The following is a 23,308-nucleotide window of genomic DNA, read 5'->3' on the forward strand; positions in this document are numbered from 1 at the left end:
TAGGCCGGGTAGGAGTATGCGTTCCAGCGCCAATTCTCCCCGCTATTAGGGGATGAATGTGGTCGTGTAATGGAATTGGCACTGGAGAGCGCCGAAAGGGAGCGAATAAGGAGAGAATTTTTGGGGGGAGAGTTGCTGAGAGCTTCAGATTCCCGTATGCGAGCGTCTGGGTTTATCTTATCTCAGCGCTGCGTGTTCGGTCCACATCAGCGGTCGATCGGTGCGTTTGACGCATGGGTTGATGGAAAAGTTGAAGAGCTTTATATTGATGAGATTTTATTCGCCGAAGTGATAATTAAGCTTACTAATTTATAACTAAAAAATGCACAGTACAATAAAAGAAGATCACTGAAAACAAAATGTAAATAATACCAAACAAATCAAAAATCGAGAAATACAGTTACCTGTTTCTTTCATCATTTATTTCAACATTTATTCATTTATCTATCTATTTCTGTATTGATTAACTCACTTTCTAATTTATATTTGTGTTCTCATCTTTTGTGTCATATTTTGTTTTCTTGCTCGAATTTTTAGTTTAATAATTATGAGTTTATGTATCATGATAATTATTGATTAATTTACCTTTTTATCTATATTCATGTTATTTTTGTATTCCTTGATCACGTTGTTATTCCAATAACTATACGTTTATCTTACCTAATGGTTATTTAATTGCTCATTATTTTATTTTTCATGGAGTGTCGACCGACATTTTTCATTACAGCAATTGTGTTGACCCAAATAAAAAATGATATAAAAATCACTTACTGTTTAACAGTTGTACTATATTTGCAACGCTGGTTGATTTAAGGACATACTCAATTACTGAAAAGAATCACAATCACGATAGAAACAATTCATAACACCCTAAACAAACATCCGCAATTGAACATGTACTCTCCAACATTTGTTAAGCTCACTCACACCGATTCCAATAGAGGGGGTGTGTTCGACGGAGTAATGTTGTGCAATTACAGTCCCAACTTTCCTAACAAGCTGCAATCGATAGATATTGGCGAAACTGGTGAAACTTGCCATAAAAGGAGATGTTCCAAAAACAGATTGATAGCTAAATTTAGCTCCACACTATCTCCCACAACTAGCAATCGTATCAACAAAAATCGGCTGACTCATCCGTCAGCGCTGATAAACGCTGCCATCCATCGCAAACCGGCGGTACAGCATCGTACAGGTCTGGTCGGTGGGCTGGAGGAAAATTAATTACCAAACAAAACTCCCAAGCTCACAGTCGGGAGTTAAGCGGTCGGCAGTGCTGTGTGCAGTATGCGAACCGGAGCGGCTGCATTGTGCACCCGGGAAGCCGGGAATTATATTTGCTTTTATGGGACCGATTTACATAATTCTCCCGTTTTGCTTACAAACATGGCGTGAAATGCAGCCAGTTCACTGCGAGGAGCGCACACAGCACCGAACCGGGCGGTGTAGGTGATACATTTTTAATCCTTATTTTCCATTTCCGGTTTGGGAAGCGTTTATCTTCCGATGGGGGTGGACGGAGCGTGGTTTGTACGATTTTATGTTTCCGTCCTTTCCGCTTTTTTCTTGCTTTCTACGCTTCCATTCGTTCTCAAATGCGGAATGCACAGCACCAACGGGGAGGATTTACATTTCAATGTTTTGTTATTAAATTATCGTGTTTATGAAGTCCCGGCACGGTACCACCACGGACCCGCGCACGAATGCATCCTTTCACGGGTGGTCTCGACCTTCGGAAGGATCACCGGCGCATTTGTTTGTTTACATACACACGAACGCGTAAGGAGCGAGCGGTCTGCACGTTTGGTTGTTTGTTTGAAATCAACAGAACGTTGTATTTTTAATGCTGTGATGCCTGCCTGTTACAATGGACGATTGTGATTGTGAGCGTTATTGCGGGGCATGAGCATTGTGGATGAGTGTGGTTGTGTGTTTTTTTACATTTTCTGCTGAAATGTCAGGAATTTATGATAGAGGTAGTGCTAGAGAAACGTAGTCAGTGAATTAATCTTAAATAAATCCCCCAAAGATTATCTGTACGACGTATAACGTTAACTGTATAACGTTCAAAGCAAAATAAAAATGAATAAATTCAACACAAACAATGCACGTTAATGAATGTTGCTAAGATTCCAATAATGTTTAATTAATGTCGGTGTAATTAAAAAAACACTTTTAACATAAATTCAACCATTGATCTAATATATCTGTACTTTTTCATATGCTTTTCCACATTCCCACAAGGAAAACATACGCATATTCTTTCAAAGACAAGGAAGCATTCATTTTAAAAAATGCTGTTAGTGAAAAATCTGTTAGTGAAAAAGAATCGAAAGAAAGAAATATTAATAACAACACAAAACTGTTCTCAGATGTTCACAAATTGTTACAAACGAATAAACTATTCTATTCTGACCTCAAAAAGAACGAACAGAAAAACAGAATTAAATGGCATTGTTTTCATTTTAGAATAAAAAATCTGCCTTTAAAAAAAACTTCAATCCTAAGATACAGATTCCATTAAGTGTTCCTTTCGTAAATGGATCAAAAAGTGTAGTGAATGCCATAAAAGGCAACATAGTTGGTGATAACACTGAGTTAATTTTTTTTTGTATTTATTTTTGTAATTTATTTTTGAATATCAGTTTTATTTCCGCTTTGATGTAACGAACTAACTGTAAAACAGCAATCGAAATACACCATCAACCTTAGCTAAAATAAAACAAGTACTACAACAACTAAATCAGGTTACACACATAATTATAATTTTTACATTTGCTTATTTTAATTTTTTAATATCATTATAAGATAAGAGTTTGCAAGATTTAGCGTCATTGTTTTTCATCGTTAAGTTCAAATTTGTCAAGAGACAGTGTATATTTTCTCTTTAGGTTTAAACATAGTAAGGCTTTTGCCGTTTGTTAACATAATCTAGCTTAACCTAACGAAAAATTAATTATGAACTACTATTTACATCAAAAAGAACCCTTAGAAGAAGGAACTCAGATTGTTGAGTTTTTTCTTTGAACCGTTCGATCATTTCATAGGCGATTTCAGTTACAGGTTTAGTATCAGTTGTATCATACAATACTTCGAGCCTCATCCAGGTGGGGTATTACCGCGATTAGTCGCAAAAAAACGCTTTAATCCCACCTGGACTAGATTACAAACATAACTAAAATAAAGTGTATTACTAAACTTATACAAAGTATTCCAAAGCCATTGTCGTCTGAATGGCGCCCTCAAAAAACTCGGTTCAACTCCTTCTGAGTATAATCGTAGAGTTTTCAAATATGCCGCTTCTGCTTTTCGTATTTATAATCGGGCCAGTTATAGGTTGTATCTTGGAAGGCTTCAATGCATGTTATACCGTAATCCTAAACTTTTTTGGTCTTATGCCAAGAAGCGTCGTAATCCCTCTTCCCTTCCTACTTCCATGTCGCTCGGTTCGGTCACTACGGACAATGCTGCTGACACCTGTTCCCTATTCGCTGAGCATTTCGCCAATGGTCTGTCTAGACCGGAGAGTCAACCTTTGACGGAGTCTGAGGGCATATTGCCTGGTTTAAACTCCGTCGCATGGGCTGAGGGTATTGTCAATGTTAATACAGTCTCTGAAGCTCTTAAAAAACTTAAGTCATCCTTCTCCCCTGGACCGGATGGAATACCAGCCTCGGTTTTAAAAAAGTCACCTTTTCTATTCGTCCCTCTATTGGTAAAATTATTTAACCTATCTTTGTCCTCGTCTTCATTCCCTTTATTGTGGAAGCGAGCATGGCTAGTTCCCATTCACAAAAAAGGTAACCCGTCTGTCATTTCCAATTACCGTGGCATCTCAATACAATGCGCAATAACCAAGGTATTTGAGCATATTATCCATACCTATGTGTTTAAACTCACCTCTTCTACTATTATCCCTCAGCAACATGGCTTTTTTCCTAACCGTTCTACAACAACTAACCTTATGTCCTTCACCTCTTTCGTATCATCCCAGTTAGAGTCAGTTAAACAAGTTGATACTATTTATACTGACTTCAAATCTGCATTTGATCGTATTCCTCATTCCTTACTTCTAAATAAAATTTCACAATTGGACGTCAATAATCTTTTTGTATCTTGGTTACGTTCTTTTCTATGTGATCGTTCCTACAGTGTTAAATTTAATGATATGTTTTCGACTCCCTTTTCATGTAGTGCAGGCGTACCGCAAGGTAGTGTTCTAAGTCCTTTGCTGTTCATAATTTTTATTAATGATGTCCGTACCACCCTCCCTCCTGAGTGTTTCCTCTGCTACGCAGACGACCTCAAAATCTTTCTCCCAGTTTCGTCTCCTAGAGATTGCATTTCCCTACAAAATATTCTTGATTGTTTTTCGTCTTGGTGTTCTAGTAATTCCCTCACATTATGTCCTGATAAGTGTAACGTCATTTCGTTTAGTCGTTCGCAGTCTCCAATCACTTACTCGTACGTCCTAAATTCTGTACAAGTCAATCGTGTTTGTGTCGTAAAAGACCTCGGTGTCTTGCTTGACAGAGGCCTCACCTTCAGCCACCACATTGACTCAATTGTCAATCAGGCGCGGAAAACATTGGGTCTCCTAAAGAAAATTGCGTGCGATTTCTCCGACCCAATGTGCCTGAAGACTCTGTTCTGCTCTCTGGTCAGATCGATTTTGGAGTACTGCTCAGTAGTCTGGTCCCCTACAGCTCGAACCCACGTGGAACGTATCGAGCGGGTGCAGCGATCGTTCACCAGGTTTGCTATATGTAAAATCCTGGGTAGATTGTCCTCCCCCATACCTCCTTACGAGGACAGGTGTCGTCAGCTTGGCCTGGAACTATTGGAAAACCGCCGTTCCCATGCCCAATCCTCCTTTATTGCCGCATTACTCCTTGGTAATATTGATTCTCCTTCCCTTCTTTCTTCTATCCCTTTCTACGCCCCTAACCGTGTTCTTCGAAACCGCCCTCCCCTAGTGATCCCTTCCCGCCGAACTGCAGTGGGCCGTAATGACCCCCTTCTTCGTGCAATTCGTCGATTTAACTGTGTATATTCTATGTTTGATTTCAACCTTCCCTTATCCTCTTTCCGATCCCGCATCAGAACCCTCCATAATCCCGTGCTGCCTTAATTTTTAATTTTTAATTTTTAATTTTTAATTTTTAATTTTTAATTTTTAAATTTTTGATTCTAATTATCTAAAAAAAAATTTTTTTTCTCAAATTTTTGATAATTCGTGTTAATTTTTGTTAGGTTAGGAACATAGGTAATAAGTATTATTTAAGCATTTGTGTAACCAAAAGGTAGACAAATAAATATGAATATGAATATGAATATGAATATGAATTATGTGATACTTTAACAATGATCTTATAAGAAGTATTTACAATTGATGTGAAAAGAACTTCTAACGTCTAACGCAGACATACCGGTCTATACTACAGGCCTTCGAGACAATTGTATTCAGTACAACGCAATCGAATAGTTAGTCCTTAGACCGCCCCCTGTAAAGAACATATACCAACACTAACACCTAACAAATGTAGAATATTTTAATATCGTCGGTATCGTCGGTTCGTCTTTTAGGACAGTTAAGTGATTAGTAATAGATACGAGGAAACTATCAATCATCTTTTAATCACTATTTAATCTACTTTCAAATGAAATCTTCAAATGAAGTCTCTGTAGTCTGCAGTTAATAATATTTGTAATTGAATTTACAATGTTTCGTAGAACTGCAATACGCAAGCAAACATTAGTAAGGCTCTCGTCAATTCCCCAGACAGTCTATGTTCATATGGGTACGTCGAGGTTTCCATCCAACCGTCCTTATTTCATTATTTACTTTAACACGAGCTCAGAACAATCTCAGACCACTAGAGAACGTCCTTTCCGTCTGGTGGAACTTCCATGCATCGGTACGCTTCGACCGAGCGAGAAACAAACATTCACTCTCGACAGGCGCCGATACCGGCTTCCTTGTGCTGCATTAAACAGTATCCCCTTCACCGAGCATTAAAACGGTACAGGGAACTTTGCGCCACACTGTGGATTGGATGGGAAAAGTTTCAACTGCCTTATGGCAATGGTTTCCCCTCCCCCCAGGCTCACTAGCCGTTGTTGGGTGCAAATGCAAATTCAATGTCCAAAAGCCTGTTTCCACTTTCCATCGAAGGATCGTAGTTCGCTAAGCTGCTACCATGAGCAAAATGCGAATGCACCGGACCAAAGTTCGTAAGCTCGTGGACAAAATCCTGCCTCGGACGAAAGTTGAGAGCCGAGTTCAGCAGCACATAACACGCGATCGTCAATCGCGTCAACAACCCGCGGTGTACCGCGGTGTGGGTTGTGCAACTTAACATGATTGCAGCAACTGCAGCACAAGCTGGGGGAGCCGACGCGAAGGAGCTCCGGCCAGCACCAAACTCGAAGGTTTTCTTTCACGGTTGGCTGGTGTAAATTTGAATATAATTATTCCTTTTTCCACCCAGTGCGGTCCCGTGCGCTCTTGAGATTTCCCGAGCACGGGAAAATTCCGCCACCGTTTGTTAGTTTGAAGAGGTAACTACACTGGCACGGGTACGAACGGTAACGATCGGAAACCCTTGTTCTGGTTAGACGCCCGGGTAGACTAATTGGTAGCCACGGGATGGCTACACCACTTGAAAACGGTCGCAAACGGTTTGCCTTGCCTTCATCGACATAAATTGAGACAAGTGTCGCCGGAAAAGTGAAACAACCCGAACCCTTTTTGCGCCCGGTCCGGCCACATGTTGCCGCAGCGGTTTTTCGGGGTTGTGTGCATGTTTTTGGAAACAGTCACCCGCCCCTGTGCCACTTGGGTGAGAGGTTTTCACTGACTGATGGAAGGATGCGTTGTTTGTTGTTATTTGGCTATTAGGATGATAAATAGCAGCAACTGATATTGAACATCGCTTTGAAATGTGACATGTTTTTGTCGAGTGGGTTTCGGTTGTTTGAATCAATTATTTTGAAAAGTTAACCCAAATGGTCGTTGTACGTTGAAGTTGGCGACGAGAATGGAAACTCTGGCACTAGTCATTTTGGCCAGCTGTACTATCTTACTATTGACTTGCTTTTGCGTTGCTTATTTCTGAGAGTTTTGGGAAAGTTTCAGACTAAGCGATTTAATCAATTATTAACTAGTTTTAGTGCTAGCTACAAACTACGAACTAGAACAATAATATTGGAACTGGATGAACGATCTGCTCATGGCTGTTAAATGATCGTCTGATCCATAATTGGAGCGACGACGGGGGATCGCGAGCAGTAGACGTGGGCGTAGTGGAACCGTTGGGGCATATAGGTCATGTTGCTGAAGCAGTATAGGGCTGTCAATGTTACCAGTTAGCAGACCTGCTACGAATAGTTTCTGAGTTGCAATTTGGCGCCTATCCTTCAGCTGGTGAAGGCAAAGGAACACGAGACGATCCTCATATGGTGGATGCTGACTGCCTGGTTCCCATGGTAGTAGTGAAGCTGCTTAACGGGAGAGTTTACGTTGGATGAATTCTGAGTCTGATAGGCCCTTGTTCGACGGCTTCCAGACCACGCTGGCACACTCGAGCACTGGTTTTACGATGCTGCGATAGAATGCCTTAAGACACATTGGGTCCTTAAAATCGTTTGCCATACGAAGAGCACATCCAAGAAGTAGGTTTCCGCGTTGATGACTTCTTCGGCGTGACGGTTAGCTTTGTATCCAACACAACACCAAGATCCTTAATATAGTTTGCACGTTCAATACAGATTCCGCCAATGTTATAGTTGTAGTGAATAGCATCGCGAGATCGGCTGAATGATATCACCTGACATTTGTCGATACACAACTTAAGATGGTCTCGGGTACACCAGTGGTAAAAGACGCTTTAGTGTTGCTGGAGTTCAAGATGATCAGCAATAAAGATCTAAACTAGATCGAGTACATAATTGTTACCGTGAACTAGAGATTTCAGGCTACAGACAGAAGTTCCTGTGAACCTCTACCAATCCACAATTGAAAAAAAAATCGTCAACTGATAGCAGAATCAATACAAGACCTGTAGTATGCAATCTTAGAAATCCTAAATGAAGATTCGGAACAATAACATTGATCGCAACATGATTGGCCGCGCATGACAGGCATAATCAATCAAGCAAATTGTATCCTTTTTAGAGTGGCTAATACATTTATGAGTAACCTAGCACCAGGATATTAAAGCCCTTCAGACGCCTTCATTCTAAAGCAACGTGATTTTGTATTGGTTTTCATTATTCCATGAAGACCTGGTGATGCCGTGCCATGATACCGGATTACTCCAGACGATGCCTATTGCTAAATCTGAGGTCTAACTCTCAACAAGACGAAAAACTCCCACCGTTACTATGTAGCAGGTTTGATCAGGAGACATATTGATGTGCCAAACTTGCTCAGGGTTGTTACTCCGTTAAGGAATTGTAGGCCTAGCTAAAGAATCATCGAGTCGTATTATAGAATTAGTTTTAGTCGGCCGGACCAGATAATCCGTATGATGGGAGCCTTCTTTGTTTGAGTATTAAATTTGTATGATTTTGTATGAATGTCTAAGAACCCGTTTTGAAGAGTTGTACTTGGCAACACAAACAACTGCTGGATCTTCGGGATCGTCTTGTTCATCTATACGTATTTTTTTAAATAAAATAATTATCCGATGTGTTGTGGACAGACCGCTGCCTCATCCTGAGGGCTCGTCGTTGACAGCAGGGCTGTCATCCGGTGACGTCCTCAGTGAGGATCGCGGCGCGAGCAGGACCAGTCGTCCTCTCCCCGCATTGCGTGTGTGTGTTGCGTTTATATTATTTATATACGTGTAATACAATAATACCAAAGAGTAGTGATAAAATATAATATATTCTGTTTGTGCCGTACATCCGTCTCATGTTTGTTTTGTGCGGACACAACAGTGGCGACGAGGATGGGATCCTCCTCGCGTAGGGGGGGATCCTACAAAGGACCGACGCAGCACCGAGACCACCATCGCGGTTCCACCATCGCGCAACCGCCATCGCGCAGGATGGGCACGCTCGGGCTTGCGCGAAGCCCCAAAGAGGATCCTCACTCCGCTGCAGCACTATACCGGACAAAGCGAGGGGACATTCCGCTTTGGACCGTCGTCACACGGCATCACCGCCGCCCGCTGCAGCGTCATCGGACACACTGGTGCAGTATTGTCGTGCGCGGCATCACGGCCGCCCTTGCTGCACCAGCATCATCGCGGAGCCCGATAAGGCACAGTGCTGAGGCATTTCGGCTGCCCCCTGTGGACCTTCATCGCCGGCGCTCCAGCTGCACAGGTGCGTCTCGACGGCGACACCACTGTCGCCCCTGTGCAGCACCATCACATGTGTCCCGAGTGCACAGTCGTCGTGCGCGGCATCACGGTCGCCCGCTGTGCACTCGCATCGTCATCATCATCACCATCATCCTGCGCGCCCTGCACAGCAGTTCACCGGCAGCGACATCACGGTCACCCCTGTGCAGCGGTACCGGCTGAGCGGTCCAAGCGCGCGCGGCATCACGGCCGCCCCCTGCTCAGCCGCACATCGACGCCCCAACGGCAACAGCATCCGGAGAGCTGCATCATCAGCATCATCGGTGTCCGGAGCAACAACAACAACACCAACAGCAACACCAACAACAAAAACACCGACAACAACACCGCAGCGGCTGCAACGGAACGAGCGAGTGCAGCGCATCGGCTGCCCCCAGTTGCAGCCCGCAACGCTCATCCAGTTTGAGCGTATGAACAGATAATATGACTCTCTGGAGAAAACGTAAGAAAATAAAAGTCTAAAACATTTAACACAAGATAAAAGACTGAAAAATCCAAACGGAATTGTATAAAAACGGATTGTCAGCTTCAACCTTCCATTTCAACCATCGCAACTAGAAAAAACGTGACATTTTCTTTCTTTCATTTCCAATACACAATAAACGAAGATACCAAAATAATGCTTCATGCTCATAATATCTTTACTTTATATTTGAGGTTTGATAACTTACTTACGAGTTAATAAAATACATCTGATAGACACTTCCATTGCATAGGGAAAGATAGAGACAAAGTGTTTATAAAATACATTCGAACGAGATAAGCGATAGAGTGTTTTTTTTAATGTTCTAAATGTAACAAATACAATTCTTCGAATACAGCTCCATGCATAGTGGGATCTTTCGACCAAGTGGGTATATTAAAAAAATAAACAATAATTTCATGCACTTTTCATGAGACAGCATTAAAGGGACAGTGTGGATGTGTGCGGAGAAAAACAATAGAAAATCATAGAGAAGGCAAACTGTGAGTTCGTTCGCCGCAGGACACATTCATTTGGTATTTCTATAGTTTTGCTGGCTGGCGAACGGAAATCCGGGCCAGTACCGGCGCTCTGCATATGTCGCAGCTTTGTGTTCCGTGCCGTGCGCACGTCGTTTGATTTCGTTGGCTTTGGCTAATGGTGCACATATGATTTGTAAAACTAAACGTACGTACGCGGGCTCTGTCGTGTCCTACAATAATTTCTTATACATTTACAGCGTTAAAAACTCTTTGGCATGCAGCACAACACGCCGGTTCACCATCCTGCCCGGGTTGTAATGATTGTTTCTGCCTTTCTCGCATTTCCCAACAAAACCCTTTACCTTTCTCCTGTTTCGTGAACCGTGCGTTCGCCTTTCTGTCTTTTTTCCTTATTTGGCTTCCTATAGCTTCTCGTCCAACCTGTGGTAAGTTCTGTACAGTGGTGTTTCGATTCCGGCCCTGTGCCAGCTTCTAGATACAATACAATTGCTTGCACGAAACGGGCGCACTTTTAATGCTTCCATTCACCGGGCCCGGGGAAGCCATTCCGTGCGGATGATGCTCGTTTGTTTACGATTACAGCTAAGACTAGGATGATAGCATTCAACATTTAAAAACAAAACAAAACCGCTCACAAAACCCCACTCGTGCAAACACGCGCCGGCAATAAAAACTAACTCGTTTGCACCCCCCACATTGCCGACACGCCAAAGCGCCTAAATGTAGACAAAGTTACCGACACCTTTCGCCGGGTCGGTGTTGACGATCTCCTTCAGCAGTGCACCGTTACTGCTACTGCTGCTGCTGCCCCGCGTAGGACCACCCTCGGCAGTGTTGGGCGCTTTCACCCCGCCGGCACTGCTCCGAATGTTGTCGGCCAGCTTCTTGTCGATGGCGAGCGCCGCGAACGACTGACTGATGGAGCGAATTTCCCGTATGTTGTACACGGGATTGTACGAGGGGGCCGCCAGCGTCGAGGCGGGCAGGAGCGAGGTGGGACGGGCCAGTGCCGCCAGCATGGTCGACGATTTGGCTGGCCGCGGCGGAGGCTGCTGATGTTGCGCACTGTTTTTGCTCTTCACCTCGGGCGGTGGGGGCAGCACGGGCGTGTCGTTCACGCCAGCCGTGCTCGACTTTTCCGGCTCCTCAAAGGAAGAGTCGGACGAGAGGGAGGAAAAGGAGGAGCAGGACGAGGATGATTCGGTCGAATCGTTCGAGTCGGTCGAGGCGGCCGAATCGTCCAGCGAGGCCGGACAGAAGGTGCTGGTCTCCTTTAGCCGCAAGCTTTTCGCCTCCGCGGGCAGATCGTTCAGCGAGCTGAGACCATCGACAATGTCCGAGATGAAGGTGTTGGTGGGCGTACCGGACGGTCCGAGCGAGAAGCTGCCCGAATGAAGCGACAATCGATGATGATGGAGGTGATGATGGTGATGGTGTTGTTGCTGCTGGTGCTGATGATGCAGATGGTGGTGAGCGGCCGGGTGGGATGCGTTCGACGAGTCGAGCGATGTGTTCAGGATAAAGTGTTTCGATTCGGCAATGGTGGCCAGCAGTTGCCGGCGCCGGGGGTAGTTGGGATTGCGGCGCACGAGAAAGTGCATAATCTCGCCCTTCTGCTGGCGCTGGAGTTGCGTCTTGAGCGGCAGGTCGTCCGGGTGCAGTTTGCGCTGGTACTCCTGGCCGGGGCAGACCTCGTAGAGGGAGAACTGTTCCACCGGCTCGATGGAGTTGTAGCAGGAGAGCAGCAGCGACAGCAGCTCGTCGGACGTTGTTTCCTCGGAGATGAGCAGCGACTTGTACTGGGAGTTGGGCTGGAGCGCGGAGGTGTGAACCCGTATCAGACCGCCGGGCTTTTGCTGAAGACAAAACCTGAACAGAGGCGGAAGTGGACGAGACATTTAGTATTGTGTTTAATTTGTTGCACCAACGCTTTGTGACACTTACCTGGAGTCACCTTTCGGGTGGCAGGCTTGTAGGAGCGCTGGCCGTGCCTCGTCATCGAGCTCCAGCACGGACTTGACACCCGGTCGACGGACGGTGACTTCCATCGTGAGATAGAAGAGCCTCGGGTCACGATGGCGCATCTTGCACCTGAGAAGAAGAGAGTCCGAAATCAATATAAGTCCGAAGGACCTCCAACAACCTGAAGCTGTCTCCCGCTGGCAGTACGATGCTTACCTTCGCAGAACCTGCTGGACGACGCTCTTGCTGGTGGCATCATACGAAATCCCCAACGTTTTGTACTCGATGTCCTGCCGCAAACAGGCCGTGTAGATTTTGATTGTCGTCTGGGGAAGATACGAGCAAGAGAAAAAAAAAGAAGATCAGATAAAGGAATCAAACAAACCAGCTCAAGTGTGTCCAACACACCCGAACAAAACAGATGTTTTGAAAACAAAGCAACAAATTCCCACCACAGTATGTTTTTTCGCTCCAAAATTTGTAAGCCCATCCCAGCTCTAATGAACCTCTTCGCTTCCCCATGTTCTGTACCGTTACCGACAGCTTAGAGCAGTTTATGGCCGGTTTTTGGGGTAAAAAGGGCGACCAATCCGAAAAGGACATTAATCTCGATTTTTGCAGGTAACGCTCAGGCTGAATAGGGAGTCCCCTTTGTCCCGCTGAACCTCTAATCCCATCGCCCATTGCCAAACCAAATAACTGTTCACAAAAAGGGCAAAAAGGGTAACATCAAAGTGGGGCAAGCTTAGGGTATTTTAGTGCGGCCGTGTACACCTTCATTACGACATTCGGCTCCGAGACAATTCCGATCCGATTATTGGTTCGGGGGATTGGAGGGTTCCGAATGGATTTAATTTGCACAGGATAACCTTTTTCCCCGGGCGGGCCCTTTCCAAGGAACGTTGTAATAAATCTTTAACCGGGGAGGTAGTCGTGGATAAGACGATACAGTTGTAAGCACAGTTAGTGCTATAAACGCGAGTTTGCTATAAAATTTAAAATGTTGAGATTTATTCGATTTTTAAGAGTTATGTCCTCTTCGAATCTGAATTACTCCAGACAGATGTTAGTAAAAAAGACACTTAACAAAGTTCTGCATTGATTGGATGTTGTTAATTAAAACATTCCAGCCATGAACCTTAGCTTTTATAGGAAGTTGAAGTGCCAAGTCTCCCTTTGAACAGGCAGTCACTGAAAGACATATTAAGTAATTGTTTATTTTCCACCTCCAATGTTTTATGATGCATTCTACTTGGGCGCACAGTTTTTTTTTCCATGAAACGGATTTCCCATGTTTTCCTCGCACATTCAAATGATATCCTGGCTAAGGTTCAAGCTGGTTAATCAGCGAAAGCGGTTCCCATAACACTGCAACCTGAGCAATTCCTTATCGGAGAAGCTCCCAGACAAACAAAACACAAAAGGGGAGACAATAAAACAAGTGACTGTTTGCACTGAAACCGCGAGTTTTGCTAACTTTCCACGGAGCGGCTTGTGAATTATACGCCGGCCCGATAAGCTCCGGAAAGCTGGCCAGTTCCGGGCGGCCAGGCGTTACACGCCTTGCACGCTCCCGTAAATCTTCACACATTTATTGCCCGTTCCGGGGCGCTCGGCGAGACGAAGATCAAGCGCGATCATGATCGACCGGTGTGCGTCTTGTCAGACCCCAAGAGAAAGCGCGGGAAACGAATCCACCAGCACACGAACGATCGTCGACCTGAAAGGAATCGCGTGCCGCAAACTGTACGCGTGATCATGCGCAAGCGGAGGCGATTGTGTGATGCGCGCACTGCACTGTTGTGATTGTGAGAGAGCCTTTTGTTTCTTTCCTATTTTGCTCCCAAACCCAAACCGGGTGTAAAGGGAAGGTTGTGTGCCTCGAATTTTTGCCCATCGGTCGGGTCGAGTCGGGTGCAATTCCGTAATTTATTGTCGCAATAATCGCACCCCGCCCTATGCCGTCAAACATTCCACGCGCGTTCCACAGCGTGAAGTTTGCGTGTGATATAGAGGAAAACACAATAGAAGCAAACCGCAGCCAAAGGCAGCAACTGGGAAATGGAAGGTTGACTGAGCCCGCAAGGGAAAATGCTCGAACTTAATTAGACACATTTCCCCGGTGGCTAAGATCGGATGAGCAAACTGGAGAGAAAGAGAGACAGAGAGACAGATGGATGGAATGGGATAATTGTCTCCAACGCTTCGAGGCAGCTTTTGGTTGCCGTTGGAGACCTTTACTCGAAGAGTCACATACTCGACACTCAACACTTTCACCCTTCCAAGGCCAACTTGGGGGGAGATAAAAACTGTCACCCCGTTCCCTAGTCGCTGTAAATCCACTCAAACTCAACTCCGGCTAAGATGGGGGAAGGAGTTGGCAGAAGTCGTCATCACTTACGTTCAATTTTCGCACCCATTTCCACACCGCGTACTACCATGGGAATACGTTTCAGATGGTGCGTACGCTCGCAGGAACAAAAACACACTCCCGCTAACGCGCTCAATCGTTCGACTGGAAGAACGCGTGCTGAGGCTTTTTTCTCGCCCCAACCCGTCCCCCAAATCAACTGAAGCAATGCATCAGGACCGCGAGTGGTTCAAGGAAGGCAGGCACGTTTCCCCCCCGTTTCCACGAATCTTAAAGTCGGCACAAACGTGTGCCGTTGTTCCGTAGTGGGGACGAAGAGGCTCGTCAATTAGGATGGCGGCAACCGACAGCCAGACAACAGACCGATATGCCCAACCCTCCCGGCTGTTGGCCACACAAAACCGGCGCGAAACGCGGTGGTTCGTTTTTCGGTGGAAAATGATTTTCCATACGGTTGCTGCACGGTACGGTTGAAAGCCATTTTTCGCTTCCAGTTTTGACAACGAATCTCGCTAAAAGCTGCTATCTTTGCCGTTCGTCGTGCTGCTGCTGTCGCGCTGCTGATAACGCTTTTCCTACACACCAAATGAGCATTTTCCATTTCCGAAAATATCCAGACCAGGCAACAGGTTGGTCGGTGGAAGAGGAGAGAGAGAGATGGGGGAGGACGCGGTAAAAACAGCCACAACAAAGCACCTTCTCGGGGAGGAGTGTTGGGTGTCGAAAATGGGCAAGGGAAATGGTTCACGCATCCTTTTCGATTTAATTTCCATTTTCCAAGCTGGTGCGCATCATCGTTTGTCAAGGTCTGTAGGAAGGTGTTGTGGTGAAGGAAAATGTGTTTTTTCTTGGGGTGGAGCTCATTCTTTGTGTGTCTTTGAGATGCTGTACCGTCAGCTCATCGACCAGAACGCTCTTAAAGTGCGATTGAATCACGCGAACCGCGTGGCTGTAACCGTGTCATGGGCTTCCCTTTTTTCGGTGTACTGTAATATTGATAACCCGCGTACTGGTGGAAAGCAATTCAAACCTGATTCGAAGTTACGTTTACGACAATCGCAATCAGTACGTTTTGTCTGAAATTGGTGAAATTGTTTCTAAAACAGTCAAACAGTGAGCCAGCAAGTACACTACAGTGTAAGCAGTAAAACGTAACGACCCTTACCCACTGGCTGCGACTTTCGTCCTATAATCATCACGGTGTGTACTTCGAGAAGGCAACCATAAGCCACATAAACTCTTATCAAACCACGCACACACAGACACACCAACCACTACAGGTAAATCCCGTCCTATCAAAACGAATGTGTCTGGCAAAAAGGACATCGTGTCGCGGCAAGCAGAAACCTCACAATGCAATCATCGGCGTTCGCACCCTCCTCGCAGTCCAAAGCTCGTTTAAAGCATTTCGAACCCGGTGGTGGCAAGTTCAAGGATGTACTTTAAGCTCAACAGCAACTACAACAAAAAACCTCTGGAGTCTGGAAGCTATCTGATTGATTGGTTTTAGGTCTCTTCAAACCGTCACCACAGCACGGTTAAAGGTGTTAAAAATAAATCTCCTGCCCGGGTGTTGCTGTAAGTTTATGCCTTTTTGTTTTGGTTCCTCTTCTGCGCGCGCCACGCGCAGACATATTGCGTCGTAAATTTAAGCCCACTAACGGCATGAAAATAAATCGCTGTCTGGGATGGAAAGTTGTAAAAGCTTGAAACGCGCAAAAAAAACGGCACGTTTAAGGGTACGTCAAGCGGTGCCCAATATTGTGTTCGATCTTTTGCCTTTTTGAAATGACAAAAAATGAGAGTGAAGTAATATTTTTTTTCTATTTTATTGTTTTACTGTCCAATTGTTATTTTCAAAGTTTCTTTGAATGATTAAAACAAACAGCAATTCCCAGTTGAATTTGGGGCATTTTTTTAGACAAAACAAAACTGTAACATAGAGCCGAACAGTACGCTGTAACACAAAACGCTGAATACAGAGTGTGGAAAACGCTTTCCCCAACACCCAAAGGATCAATTCGAAGGACGATGACAAATGAAAAAGTGCCCAAAGTCACAAAACTAATCTGTTTCACCGTGTGCCACCGGTTTTCTCCCCATGCTAGCTGTCAATTCGGGGGTTGAGAGAGTTGAGCTTTTCTATCGAAATGAACCTACTATTTGAGATACTTCATTCAGCTTTTAAATGTTTTTACTTCCTACATTTTATTCATTTTTTTGCGATACACACATCCCCATCAAGTGAACTCTAAAAAGAGAACACACAGACAGACAGAGAGCGAGAGAAAAACGAGTAAAGTTAAACTTAAAACAACGCCTGTTATCAAACAGCAATTTATTTGAATCGCCCAGTTGGGGAGGATGTTTTTCTTTTGCTTTCGGAAGCACCATCGTGCTTCTGTTTTTGTTGCTGCTGCAGCTATTGCTGTTGCGTCTCTCTGTTTGCAGTGCTTTTCACTTTTTTGGGTGTTGGGTAAGTTCAGTTTCACGCATTTCGTGTCCAGTTATCTATGTTTGTCTTTGCCACTGTTTTTTTCCCGCTTTTATGCACAGTTGACAAGTGAACACACACACACACACAAGCACAAGCACAGGATGTTTGGCTACTGCAATTGTATGAAAACGTGGAAAAAATGGAAGCTTTTGAGGTTGTGGATTTAGTGCCCTTTTTTAGCACTATTTGTAACATTAACAGGTACGTTGATTTAAAACATTAAAGACATTTACAATGCAACGGGATCGTTGCTGATCTGATGACGATAACAGCATGAAACTAGTGTAAATCAAACTAAAAACTTTCAAAATTAATATTTTTAGAAACAGAGTTTTGAGAGTGATGGTATGGCCGCCGGCACAAGAAACCCCCGAAAAAGGGGTGTGTGATAGTGAGAGTGATGATGATCGGGGCTCGCCCCGTTTGGGCCGGATGCACGAAGAGAAAACAGTTCGATTTCCGGTGCTAAGCTTTAGCTTTAGACGGAGAGGAGTTCATCGCACATGCCCCGAGCTCTGGTCCAAAAAATTAATGAAGCACCGGTGGTCATATTTTGTGAACCGGCACTATACACTCGAAATCGAAAATTGAAACTGAAGCTCGCGCATCAAAACAAACGCGAGGAACCGGAGAGGAAAGCAACGAAGGAGCGATCGGGCCCCGCGAAGGGCGGATACCGGTATCGGTACCGTTTTGTCTCGGTGGAATGCGAAAAAATGCACATTTCCGAACTAATTTAAATAGCGACGATTGGGGTTTGGGGGGCTACCAGGCCTTTCGAATTTCTTTCCCCAAAAAAGCGGGATATTTGTTGAAGTTGGAATAAAAAGGGGAGCTGTGTTGTCACTCGCATTGCAACAGTTTGGAATCATTTTGTGGAAGTAAAGAGGGTATGCAAAAATGCAGAATAAAATGTGTTACAACCTACTGTAAAAGCGATATTTATAAAAAAAGGGTTGTCAATAGGCTTTGTCTTACTATTTGAGCTAAAAAAGTAGCAAAATTCACTCTCTAGCAGTAATCCAGCTCTATGATAAATGGCTACAAACAGTGGGTTAACCATGAAACTCATCATTTGGACAAACAGAACAAGCTGACTCTGCACATTGGCAAACGTTTTTCTCTCGCCTAAAGCAACTTTCAACCATGCGTTTTTTGTACAAAAATTAGTAAAACACAAACAGTATCTTCTTTTACCCTGCTCTGTCTTGTTAATAAAATGCTTTACATAGAAAAAAACAACCACGAACCACTTTTGTGGCCAAAGAACACCTTTCGCTTTTTATTCTTGCCCCTAATTACCCGCTCGAAATGAAGTGGGCTGCTGGGCTACGTAAAGCGTTGATTAAAATAGTTGTCTAATGAAGCTCTGTTTGCATTGCAGAGCGCTTTTACATCCTCCCGAAAGTAGCTCCAACCGGCAACCGGCCTGCTGTAAGGAACTGTTTATGATAAAAGTCGGAATTAAATACAATTCTCCTGGGCGCACACATAAAACCCCGGCAACGAGCCCAACCACACCGGTCTGACCCGGAGCATATCCTGCAGCCGCGTGTGCCTCTGCTGCGGTTGTATTAAGAGACTAAAACCGTCCACTGAAAGAACTAAAAAAAAAAGTGAGCAAATAATGAACCGCAAGTAATGTTTATCCCGTGGCAAATCGTATTGTGTCCCTTTTTTTGTTGGGTGAGCACCGGTACACTTTTCGGTTTCGGTGCTGTCCGGTGGAGGGACATTCCATTCTCACTTCAGAATACTTAATGAGCAGCGGAGCGGACCTTCTGCTTTTCGGGGCGCATCCTTTTTCGAACAAAGAAGGAAAATCACACTAAAATCAACGCCAAAAACGGAAAGAAACAACAAGCACCTAGATCACCTAGAACACTCCTTAAACTGTTTCTGTAAGCAACCGGAGCGAAAGGTAAAGAACAAGTTCACCCCTCATCCCACACCGGCGCACGGTAGGACCTCTTTTCGTTCACTCGAGTGAGGTTTTGTGCCCGAGCATCTTAAGCTTGTTAAACATTTTCCATTCAAGAAAACCGCGTAATCGCACCGCTGCGCTAGGCACTACGGCCCTGCTGAAAACACGCTCTCCTTTGCCTGCCAAAAAAGGAGCATGCGAAATAAGGGGGCGAAATCAGCATTAAAACGGAAGCAAACGTAAAGTTCGCTCCGCCGGCACCGAGCAAAAGCCACTTAGAAGGTTTCCGTGTGGAGTGTGTGGACTCATAAGCAGATATTTTTGGTGTCTGTGTGCTGCGCAAAGGGCGTACTTCCGGGGCACGCGAGTCATATGGTGGTGGGTTTCGGGTTACCCGGTCGCGGCGACGCACTCGAAAGGAAGTAATTCCGAAAAAGGACGGCCTGCGGCTCTGGAGGAATAAGGGGCACAACGACTTCCGATGAAATGTTTCCAGAAATAGGTAGAATGTGTGCTCGGGAAGCAAGGAGCACGTTTGTTGAGTGCTTTTTTGGAGCAAAATTAAGCCTCTAAAGCCTCAAATTGTTGTTCACTTCAGCATAACAGTCTCCTGGTAACAACACCAAACATCAATCTTCTCTATGATTAAATGGAAGAGAAATGTTCTTTTACATCCCCCGAAAGGGAAAAACTTTCATTTTCTAAAATGAACTGAAGCCCTTCACACCAATCTGCTTACAGTAACCTCTCAAACCATGACACATATTCGCAGGGAAATCACATCATCACATCCATAACAGTCAGTGCCGTGCTTGATGCATTACAACCTTTAAAAAAAGGTCGAAGCTTTAATTGCCCACCATCACTGTCTGTGCTCTATTGCATGCCAATCCAGCACATCAGCTGCTGCATGCGTGTGTACTGTGTGATTCCCAATAGTGCACACATCGGCAACACACGCAACGTGCAAGTCGAGTTCTGCTCTCCCACAACAAACGGCTCGGCGGCTGGGGGTTTTGCATACCAACAACAGCAACGGTACGGTTCAACCCGGCAGGTTGTTGGCGCCGCGTTGTGGCGTTACAGAATTTAATTAAACCCGTGCCCGTGGCTTGCCCTGCACCTACGGGGGCGTGTAACGCTACACAACGCTACACAGTTAGAACGGTTTTGCAAGCCCGCCGCCCGGTTGCAACCAGCGTGCGTTCCTATCGGGCTGTTCCTTGCGTTCCCGTTGTTTGGTTTCGTTGTTTTTCGCTCTCCTTTAAAACAAACCATGCAAAATTCACCTCCAATACGGCGTTAGTTGCAGTTTCGGTTTCGCGGTTACGTTGCGATATATATGTATCGCGGAATATCTGGCCCACCAACAGATGCTGCAACAAATAACACAGGCAGCAACCGTTCGGTACCGGGCGACTTATGGGAGAAAAGCATGTGCAACACCGCTGCTCGTATGCGGGGGAAGTGTGTGAACAATCTTAGGAAAGAGATAGAATGAAATAGAGAGAGAGAGACGGAGACATCACCACAGCAAGTGAAAACTTCCAGCACACGCGTTCGGTACACACGGTATGCCCGCTAGCATAAGCCCAAACACAATACTTCATTAAAATGAAGATGATTTGCTAACCACCATCGCCTTCACCCACGGCGGGTGGTTTGTTTGTGGTTCAGAATATTTCCCATCCACCCACCTTAGCGCTGGGACGCAGTATGTTACAACCACGCGGCTCTGTGAGAAGGGAGGGAGTAATGACAATAATTATGGTCCCGCTCTCCCACCACCCCTCAAAAACACACGGAAACGGCAGCTTTGCGCCGTGGTTTCGTCAAACAGTCGACAAAGCCTCCCGAAAAATTGGGTGTCGAACCACTTCATCTTAATGAGCACCTCATCATCATCAGCAGCAGCAGTAGCAGACCGCCCTCAGCCATCGCCCGTTAAACTTATTGAAAGATTGGCAAAGGGACAGGGCCTCGGACAGGGCTACGGAGCGCAGGGAATGAGAAGAGCAAATAATGAAGTTTTCGGCAAATTTCGCTCGCTCGCGCGGGTGTTTTTGTGTGCGCCCCAAATCAGGCACACTATTGTTGCAAGTATTTGCGCCATTTTATGCTGTCGCAATTAGATGCTGTTCGCGCATAGTTTTTTTTTGTCGTTTCGTCGTTTGCCTAAACTCTTAGTACACAGTCAAGTGAGCGGAGAGTCAGATTGGGATTAATTGAATTACAGTTTGAGCGGCGGCAGCATAAATGAAGTGACCACTTACCTGGGGAATGGTTTCGTTCAGGCTGGAGTAGCTGGACGCTCGCGAATGGCTGCGAAGCGGATCGCCCCCGGGTGGCTCCGGGCTGCCGCACAGCGACGACGCACAGGACGTCGACGACCGCATGGACAGTGAGTCGGCCCGGCTGCGCATCGGCGAGATCTGCACGTGCTTCAGCATCTGCAAGTGTGGAAGAGAGAAGGAAGCCGTTCGATTTGCGATTAGTGGGCTGCTGTGGAGGAACTGGAACATTGGTGCGGCGGTAATGATGGATAATTTTCGCTCAAGGTACTGTGATGCGTGATCGAAACCGATCCAGCGAGGTGTGTGTGCGTTTTGAGGCACCCGGGCACCCGGCCGGACACAGCTGCGGCCGCGTGTGCTCGAGTCGGAAGCTAATTGATCAATTATTGGACGTCACCGAAGAAACACAGCGTGCGCTCAGTTTCCGACGTTCATTCACCGTTTGGCCCGGTTTGTGAGTTTTTAGTGCTGTGCGTCTTCTGGAATAGTGCGAATATCCAAGACACAAAGATCGCTGAAACTGTGTGGCCTGATAACTCCCGGTGTCCCGTTCTTTGTCCGTTAGAGTAATATGGACGAGCGCAGCAGCTTCGATGCAGGAGTTATGCAAGATCATTCAGAAGAACCGTACGCAATAGAAAGCAGCACACACATAGACAGCTCGATCGATCGATCGTTCGTTTCGATCGATTGATAGCGGGCGCGGAAGTTAAACAGACATTAAAGACCCAAGTCCCATCCCGAGACGAATCGCGCAAGAATTTCACTTCTCACACGGCTGACGACTGACAACTTTGTTGCCACCGTTAGCACAAGCGAGTGTGGGATATCATCGGCATCGGAAGATCATCACCGCTCTCGAGTCATCGCTCCCGAAGGGGCACTGTGGTGGGTCTGCGCCGGACAATGCGCCATGTCTGCGGTCTGTACAACACTTCCTATTCCCGGGCTAGTTGCGCAACTCGCACGGGCACCCATTACGTGACGATTTACGTTAATTAAAATGCTTCCTTTTTTGCCTTCCCTCCTCAGTTTTGGTGACGAGCATCGAGCAGCAGCACCAACAGCAACAACCAAATTAGACAAGCCCCAACAGAGGCTCTAAAGATGTGGGCAAAAAAAAGAGAAAGATAAACTCTGCCCAACGCACGTCCGAAAACGCGAGGAGACACAAGGGAAATAGATATGCCAGTGTTCAAGAGATAGCAGAGGACGGGCTGAGACCCCCAAAAAGAGGAAACAAAATAATAGAGTCAAGCGATAGGAGTATAACATGATCTTTCTCGGCGGATGATGATCCTCGGTGATTTCGTTTCGAGTCTTCCAACAAAAAAAAACTGGCGTCTTGTGGATCCCAAGCTCGATGGCGGCTCTCCACGAAACGACCTTAGAAAGAATGCGTCGATCTCGGACCACTGGAATCCTCATTAGGGGCCTAGCAGAGACCGTAGTTCGTGTGGTAGGGAAAGAGAGAGAGAGAGAGAACGAGCAAAGAGAAAGATCATGGATGGCGCACGGGAAACGATCCCGTTGTGTGTCCGTCGCTGCTCTACATGATTACGACATTCTTGCGATGGTTCACAGCCGGTGGACCTTACACGCATTCCAGGAATTGGATCGTCCATCCGTTTGGGATCATTTTGTTGCGCCCGTGTGCGTGTGTTTAGTTTTCTCATCCTCCCTTGAGTTTAGTCGGAGTTTTTTTTAAGTCTATCGGATCACACTTAACATCGCACAAGGGACGCACACTATCATCTGGCTAAGAGGTCCGGGCAGTGAATTTCGCCAGATTTGCGAACGGATGTCGGACAGCTTTCTCGGCTCTTTTGTGCGAGAGAACAGGTCAGGTGGATTTTGTTTATCAGCGTCCCGTGTATGCAGGGGAATCGATCCCACATGACCCAGTTACTAGCTGTGTTGCTG

At 45.6% G+C, this 23,308-nt stretch overlaps 1 protein-coding gene across 2 annotated transcripts in view; it reads right to left on the reverse strand.

The window, feature by feature from the left end:
- Positions 1 to 9,994: 9,994 nt before the first annotated feature.
- Positions 9,995 to 23,308, reverse strand: part of LOC120957362 (homeobox protein B-H1) — a 33,034-nt gene continuing 19,720 nt past the window's right edge. Inside the window, exons 2-5 of one of the 2 annotated variants that reach the window (XM_040379541.2) lie at positions 21,365 to 21,541; positions 12,516 to 12,625; positions 12,282 to 12,428; positions 9,995 to 12,206 (exon numbers count right to left, since the gene is read on the reverse strand). In XM_040379541.2, the coding sequence (XP_040235475.2) occupies positions 11,054 to 12,206; positions 12,282 to 12,428; positions 12,516 to 12,625; positions 21,365 to 21,541 (1,587 nt within the window). In that variant the 3' untranslated portion in view covers positions 9,995 to 11,053. The remainder of the gene's footprint in view (positions 12,207 to 12,281; positions 12,429 to 12,515; positions 12,626 to 21,364; positions 21,542 to 23,308) is intronic. The other variant, XM_049609884.1, reaches the window with a different exon arrangement.

The sequence above is a fragment of the Anopheles coluzzii genome, chromosome 3 (assembly GCF_943734685.1).
Source record: "Anopheles coluzzii chromosome 3, AcolN3, whole genome shotgun sequence".
NCBI lineage: Eukaryota > Metazoa > Arthropoda > Insecta > Diptera > Culicidae > Anopheles > Anopheles coluzzii.